The sequence below is a fragment of the Anopheles nili genome, chromosome 3 (assembly GCF_943737925.1).
Source record: "Anopheles nili chromosome 3, idAnoNiliSN_F5_01, whole genome shotgun sequence".
Classification (NCBI taxonomy): Eukaryota; Metazoa; Arthropoda; class Insecta; order Diptera; family Culicidae; genus Anopheles; species Anopheles nili.
In genome coordinates this window covers 67,302,591-67,310,043 of record NC_071292.1, presented here as the reverse complement: position 1 = coordinate 67,310,043, position 7,453 = coordinate 67,302,591, and the positions used below count along the sequence as shown (strand labels likewise).

Sequence of the window (7,453 nt, the reverse complement as noted above, 5' to 3'; positions counted from 1 at the left end):
CGTGATAGTGCAACAATACAATCGCGTGCGGCGCTGCATGGTGGTGGAAAACGCGCGCGCACGCCTGGGAACTGCGAACGGGTGATAGAGGCTTTTGTTTTCCGTGTGGCGTGCGCTTTCGCAATTCCGGCTCCAGTTGGCACACACAAGCTGGCTAGCGCTTCGTACAAGTGGTTCTTTGTAGGCCCCTAGTGTGTGATAACGACGTAATGCGGCCACGTAAAACGATTCTACTGGTTGGCGTGTTGGTCATCTGGGTGCTGATGACTTATCTCGCGTTCATGCGCACCGTCCGGGTTACCGATGGTTCGCGATCTCGACCAGCCGCTGCCAGTAGACAGGTGATGGAGAAAGTGCAGTTCTTCGAGGATAACCTGAAAAACTTCGCCGAAAATCGGCAGAATCTCTACCGGGACATCATAAACATCCTGCGCCGGGACGAGAAGCTGCCCAGCGTTCCTGCCCAAGCGATTCCGATTGCGTCTTCTGACGGCCCTGTGATTGAGCAAGAGCATGTGCTTCCGGGTTCCGTAGGAGAGGACACGCAGAAAGTCGTTCTAGGAGTTCCGGAAGAGGGCGATGCAGAAGTAAACGGTGTTCTCGGAGCACCGGCACCGCTGATCCCGGTTCCTGAAGCTGAGGATGGTCGACCGGAGGTAGAACGTGTGCTCAGCAAATTTCAGCAGCGTTATCTCAACAATGATCCCGCATTCCCGGTCATACCGGTTGTAGTATTCGCGTGTAATCGTATCTCGGTCAACAAGTGTTTGGATGATTTGATACGCTATCGGCCGAGCCCTGAGCAATTCCCCATAATCGTATCGCAGGATTGCGACGACGAACCGACACGAAACACGATCCTGTCGTACCGCGACGAAGTAACACTTATCCAGCAACCGGACCAATCGGACATTCCCGTGCCACCAAAGGAGAAAAAGTATAAGGGGTATTACAAGATCTCGCGCCACTACGGTTGGGCCCTAAGAGCGGTGTTTGGGCAAGGGTTTGATTCCGTAATCCTCGTGGAGGACGATCTCAGCGTAGCGCCAGATTTTTACGAGTATTTCCTTGGTACCTATCCCATATTGAAACGCGACAAATCACTCTGGTGCGTGTCGGCATGGAATGATAATGGCAAGGAGGGGTTGATCGACAGCTCAGCGCACGATCTGTTGTACAGATCTGACTTTTTCCCCGGACTTGGTTGGATGATGACAAAGGATTTGTGGGATGAGCTGTCTCCAAAATGGCCTAAAGCGTTAGTATCCTATGCGAGCACTTATTGGGTTTTTGAAACGAAACAGTTTAAAGGTAATATCGCAATATGTTTTTATAATTTTAGCTTTTGGGATGATTGGATCCGCCAGCCAGAGCAGCGTAAAGAGCGAGCTTGCATACGGCCGGAACTGCCCCGTACACGAACGTTCGGAAAAGTTGGTGTATCTAAGTAAGTACATGTCCCGATCAACAAATGTTGCTTTTCGTTGAAATAATGAAATATAATTTACGTCATTTCAGTGGACTCTTTTTCGACAAACATCTAAAGTACATCAAGCTAAGTGAAGAGTTCGCGAGCTTTACCAAAAACAATCTAACCTACCTAATGAAGGTACTGCTATAGTTTTAATTACCATTGCATTCACAAGCGGCGATGTCGTTACTTTGTACATGATACTAAAATTGATGTTTCATTTGACTCACTTTCAGTCCGCCTATGACAAAGCGTTCCTTGAAACCGTGTACCAAAGCCCGGTGGTAACGTTGGATGAACTGAAACGCGGCATAGTGACGACCAGAGAACCGATACGCATCGCTTATCACACCAAAGAGCAGTACAAACGGGCCACCAAGAATCTGGGACTAATGGACGACTTTAAGGTACGTGCGAATTACACACTTCATTTAGTAATGAAAATCTTAATTGTGGATCAATTTTTTACGCAGAGCGGCGTACCACGGACGGCATATCGGGGCATCGTGTCGTTCTTCTACAACGGTCAGCGGGTATACCTGGCACCAAGTGCGAACTGGAAGGGTTACGATCTCACCTGGAGTTAACAGAGCGTTCCGATGCCGATGCTGCCCTAGCGGCGTAGCATTGTAATCCTTTTGTTGCGAAACCTTTTTCCAGGGGCTTTTGCGTCTGTGAAAAATTAACCTTCCCGAGGACATTCGCATGACAAGTGGATTAATAGAATAATAGTTGATGCATTTGTTTATGTTTTAGTGACAATTTTGAGATATTTGAGTTTTATTTATAAACCCGGTCAGGAAACCGGACGCCGGTTCACCCGTCAGGTGCTTTTAAGAACTCTGGCTGGCGTTAGAGGAATTTTTTGTTTGTAAAACAAGCCACCGGAAAAAAATCCCATGGACACATGCTCACATACATCGATCTGCTTATCCCGGTCGGTTTTAGGCAACTAGTTATCACGCATGGACCATTCCCTCGTTGTACGAATTTATTGAATTTTGCTATCGTTTTTAACTTCCCCCCAAAGCCAGCTCAATCTTGCTCAACAGAAACGAGAGAATGTTATACGTTATTGAAGGCATTTAGTTAGGGTATTTACAATTAAATTTTATTGTTTTGTTTCAATGAAACAATTCGAGAGAATCTAAACGAATTGGAACGGTTCAACATTTTGATAACGATAGGCTAACAACTGTGGTACAAAGAAAAACAAATATATATGCATGATTTTCTACAACAGATAATCTAATCAGACACATCCCATTCTGAATGGTTGATCAATCTTCTGTTAACGCCGTACTATCAAACGCAGTTCCTCAATACTACTTCCATACTATGTTCCTTTTCTTTCCTGGCACTCGCATCAGCAACACGTCTGCATTTTCTATCCATTTACTGCCCATCTGCATGCAGTGTGCACTAATAGAACGTAAGGAAAAAGGATGCAGAAAGCATCCGGAAAATGCGCTAGTCAAATGAGTGTTTATGAGTGTGGATTAAAAATCACACTTAAGCTACAGTCAAAACAAAATGCTTCCCCTGCAGGTTGTGTTTTGGAAGTGGCATATTAAACAACAATTATTAAGGCAGATCTAACACACATTGTAAACCTACAAGCGGTACAGTTGCAGAGGTGTGAACGAAATAAAACGAAAAAGCAATACATTTCGGCCCGAAATTCTGACTCAAAGGCGATAATAGGTAATTTAGAGGCAAAATTGAATTTAGCAAAAATCAACAATGATGCGAAAACACTCATTAAACCCGTACTATTAGCGTTTGCTACAATCAAACGCGGTACAGAATAAGGTGTAGCGAAACTGTAGTCTATCTTTATGAAAAAAAAATATTCGTAATAACAAAATAAAACAATCTCTCTCGTAAACGGTGAAGTGTGAATATCGCTCACTGCTTTCTATGCAATTTCGCGTGTTTTATGTAAATATTCAATATAGAAAAATTGCATTTTTACTACAAAAGAAAAACTAAAGCAAGAAAAAAATAAATCGAATCCAACACCGAAACTAAACGTGTCAAACGGGAGCCCACACATTTGTTGGCTAACCCGAACAAAAGTAAACCAATAGATAGCGATAGTAGATCAAGCACGCTTAAAGACAACCTACGCCACATGGCAATGATACGATTGCGCAAATCGGACATATATTTGTGTGTTAAAGTGCACCGATCTGATAAAAATGAACACGCGGCGAGGGGACGTGTACGCTCAGCACCATAAAGAAAATGTGTGTGGAAAACTCGTTTGTCGAGAACCAATGTAAATAAATCAGCTCTTTGTAGCTCTTGTGTTACTGTACAGGATTGGTGTTTTATTGTATGGTGTTGCCCTCATTGCAATGTGAATAAATACGAAAAAACGTCTGAACTTTTCAAATACAAAAAAACGAAATCTTTTTATTATACATCATTAACCAACTTTCGACAAATTAACGTAACACATTTTGGGTCTTTAAGTACACAAAACATTGCACACTTTGTACAGATACAGTTCCTTCGATACAATAAACTCTTGTGCACCGTCGGATACCTAAACCATTGCTTCGTCGTCGATTTCCTCGCAATCGATATCGCTCGACGAATCGTGATCACTCCGTTGGAACCCGTCCTTGCTGTTGCACTCGTTGTTGTTGAGCAGATCTGCACCCCGCTTGGTTCGTGTTCCGCTACTGTCCAACACCGATCCTGTCACACTCGACGAAGCTAAACCATCGATCATGCTGCTTGGATTGCCAAAAGCTCGCTCGAGATCCGCTATTCCGGAACCACTGCCATCAGGTGCGAGTATTCCTCCATTCACCAGCTCGCTCGGGTTGAACTTTGGCCCAGGCATTCCAGCCGGTCCGTAGTATGCCCCGTCGATGAGCTCACTGGACGAGAGTGGCCTCAACCCAAGCGGAGGTCCCAATCGGATTGGCGGCGATGTTGCGGGAATTTTATGTAGGAATCCTCCCGGACCAGTGGCTCCCATTGCTGGCACATATCCTCCGGGTGATAGAACGGGGCGGTTTGTGAAGCTAGGACCGGCGGTCATTGGTGGCACAGGATATGGTCTCATGCCTGCCGGATGTTGCATCCCAAGTGCCGGATGATGTGTCGATGCACCGGAAGGAGCAGGTTGAGGTCCATTAAGAAGCAGAGATTGTACCGGTGTTGGTCCGTTTGGTGTCTGGCTGAATAGCCACAATCGATCACCAACGACCATGGGTCGGGCGAAGCTGCCAATACCGAGCTGGGAGTAGTAGTGCGATGCGAGAGACTCCACGTCGGCCGTGTACTTGCGCTTCCACTTGGTGCGTCGATTTTGGAACCAGATCTTGATCTGCGTCTCGGTCAGGTGAAGCTGCTTGGCCAGGGCTGTTCGCTTGGCCACGGATAGGTATTTTCCACGTTCGAATTCCGTCTCCAGTGCCTTGATTTGAGCCGCCGAGAACGCGGTCCGAGGACGTTTTTTTCGGTCATCATGACTCGTGAGTCCTGCGTGGTTCGGAACGGTGGAAAAATGGCAATTAGTGGGATGTGAAAAAAATGCGCCACCTTCAATGATTGTGGCCATTTCACTGACAACTGGTGACCATGGAAGATACTGTCAATCTGGGATGAAAAACCACATTTCGAAGTGGTCCCGACGAATCTAATTTTAGTGCATAATCAGCGAAACGTCTACTGTTTGAAGGGGAAAAAAAACTGCCACACCCAGTACGCGGGCTTTTCTCACGACCTTTCCGCTGGTTAGAGCCTGCGCTGATCGACACTCGGCGACAATTAAGTGGCGCATTTGGGAGGCAATTAGAAAACGATTAAACGCTTCCACGGCGATGATTGATGGCCGGTGCGACAGGTTTGTTAGCTTGGTGCTTTGTTTCAGTTCGGCAGCATTTTCCGGCGGTCCCGGGTGCCGAACGGAAACGCATGAAAAAATGGTGCCCCGATGGGTTGAAAGGTGTTCAGTGCGAGGGAAAATGAGCAGCGATCGTCAATGGTAAGTGACTTGAGACGGAGTAGGAGACTAAAAATATTCAACCTTTTAGTGGGATGATTGCGACGAGTGATGGGTGTTTGGGAAAGCATGTAACGATTTTTACTGCTCATTATCGTCTTTAATGCAGAGATTTTTACGATATTTTAGACGTCAACCAACACTTCAGGACTTTGCGCTAAAGACTGTTAGGGCTTGGTATTATCCTAATTTATTATGTGTTATAGTTCAGCCATATCTAGTTCTTAGAGGAAGAGAGTAAAATTCATGGTATAAATTGTAAAATCTCAAGAAAACTCGCCTCCAACGCTTCCTTCCGATGCAATCTCAGAGCAATTGTCCATCGGGTCCTCGTTGCAGCTAGATCCAGGCGATGAAGAACCCGTCCGATCCGGTTCAAGCCGATCCTCGAACGAACTATCGCCCGGTTCAGTCTTATCCTCCTCCAAACACGCTTCCGTCGATGTTCCGCAGCTCATGATGCTCTGATAAACCATGGCTCTGTGCATTGACGGGCTGGCGGTCTCGAAGGACCCTGTCAAGCGTCCGTCGGGAAATCCTCCCGGAAAACATCCGCCGGAGGTCGAGGCACTGGCACGATCCGGTTTGGCAAGGAGATGCTCGATGGAGAAGCTGTTTTTCACTCGGTTGTTAGCGTGACCGGCGGGATGAAGAACGGTCGAGCTAGAGGGTGTAAGTGTTGCTGCCATCGTTGTAATATCGGTGGTTCTGGATGTTTCTGCCGGATTGCAACCCTTTTCGGGAAGGTTCATAGTATGGTTCAATCAGCTCAAGCAAAAAAACCAACTTCACACACCGTGAATAGTTCACATTCCTAGCCACTCATCTTTGGACGGTATCCATTTAATCCTGGTCACAAATGATTCACTCACAGATTGGCTTTATCAACCGAATTAAAACTAAGTATGATCACTAAGCTTTTTGGCAACTTCTTGATGGCACAGAATCACTTGTTCATTCCACTCCTTCCGAAACCAACGTCTATCCCGGCAAATTTTCCACGATCAACTGACGGTCGGAAAAGCGGGATCGTTACTGATTTTCCTCTCCCAATCGGCAGCTGGGATGCTGCGAGCGAGAGCAAGAACTCGATCGCAAGAAGAAGCAAAACTCATCTTCTGTCGCCACGGTGCAACGCCTTTCTGCTGCTGCTTCTCGCGATCGCCTTCTCTCCCGGAAAAAAGAGGGCGTGTCTCGGGATCATGCGAGGATCTCGCCTGCTCTGCCCGTTCGGTGAACAAGCCGCATCAATAAATCATCGCCTAATTACCCCGGCAGCGACGCGGCCACGGAAGGAATTTTCTCCCTTCAAAACGACGGCGCAGGAAAATCGAACACACGACGGTGGAGTCGACAGGATCGCAGCAGGCCACATTTTCCTCGACTAGGGGCTGTGATTTTTCCTCCTTATTTCATTTCGTGGATGCTGTGGGACGATCGCGAGGCGAGCGACGGGCGCAAACATTATCAACGCATCATTTCATCGTTAGTATCTCATCTGTTCGGTTTTATTGCGGCGATATTTACTTCGATACGCCATGGCGGAATTGTCGCGGCAAGCGGGCTGATCGAGGGTGAAATAAATTGGTAAAATCTGTTTATTGAGTCATCCGGGAAAAGTTTGGTTTGGGAGGATACAGGAGGCGTAGTTGGAGCAGACGTACGAGTTGCGTCTCAATGGCTCCCGTAGTTAGTGTCTAATTATGCGACGATTATGACCGGGCTCGTTAAGTTTTTTGAACTTGGCGAATGGAATGAGTTAGGTGAGGGCGGAAAAATGTTAAAAACCTGCCAGAGGTGTTGGTTTAAGATGGACAACATTTTTGTGTAGTGTGTTTAAAAAATTGCTAAATATACCAACATATTGTGGGTTTAAGATTCAAATTTCCATTAAGTACCTTAGTCTTTTTATATTTTCAAAGCGTCAAGCCAAATTACCAGTTTGACAAATTTGCGGTTTT

The 7,453-nt window shown here is 46.3% G+C and overlaps 2 protein-coding genes across 2 annotated transcripts; one reads left to right on the top strand and one right to left on the bottom strand.

Annotated features, from left to right (window-relative positions):
• Window positions 1–209: 209 nt before the first annotated feature.
• LOC128725606 (alpha-1,3-mannosyl-glycoprotein 2-beta-N-acetylglucosaminyltransferase) lies at window positions 210–2,058 on the top strand. The gene is made up of 5 exons (XM_053819364.1): window positions 210–1,258; window positions 1,343–1,447; window positions 1,519–1,609; window positions 1,708–1,878; window positions 1,945–2,058. The coding sequence occupies exons 1-5, from the start codon at window positions 210–212 to the stop codon at window positions 2,056–2,058; spliced, it is 1,530 nt and encodes a 509-aa protein (XP_053675339.1).
• A 1,964-nt stretch (window positions 2,059–4,022) lies between these two features.
• LOC128724864 (ventral anterior homeobox 2b) lies at window positions 4,023–6,181 on the bottom strand. The gene is made up of 2 exons (XM_053818585.1): window positions 5,772–6,181; window positions 4,023–4,971 (listed from the first exon to the last, which is right to left on the bottom strand). Exons 1-2 carry the CDS (start codon window positions 6,179–6,181, stop codon window positions 4,023–4,025), a joined length of 1,359 nt encoding a protein of 452 aa, XP_053674560.1.
• Window positions 6,182–7,453: the final 1,272 nt, after the last annotated feature.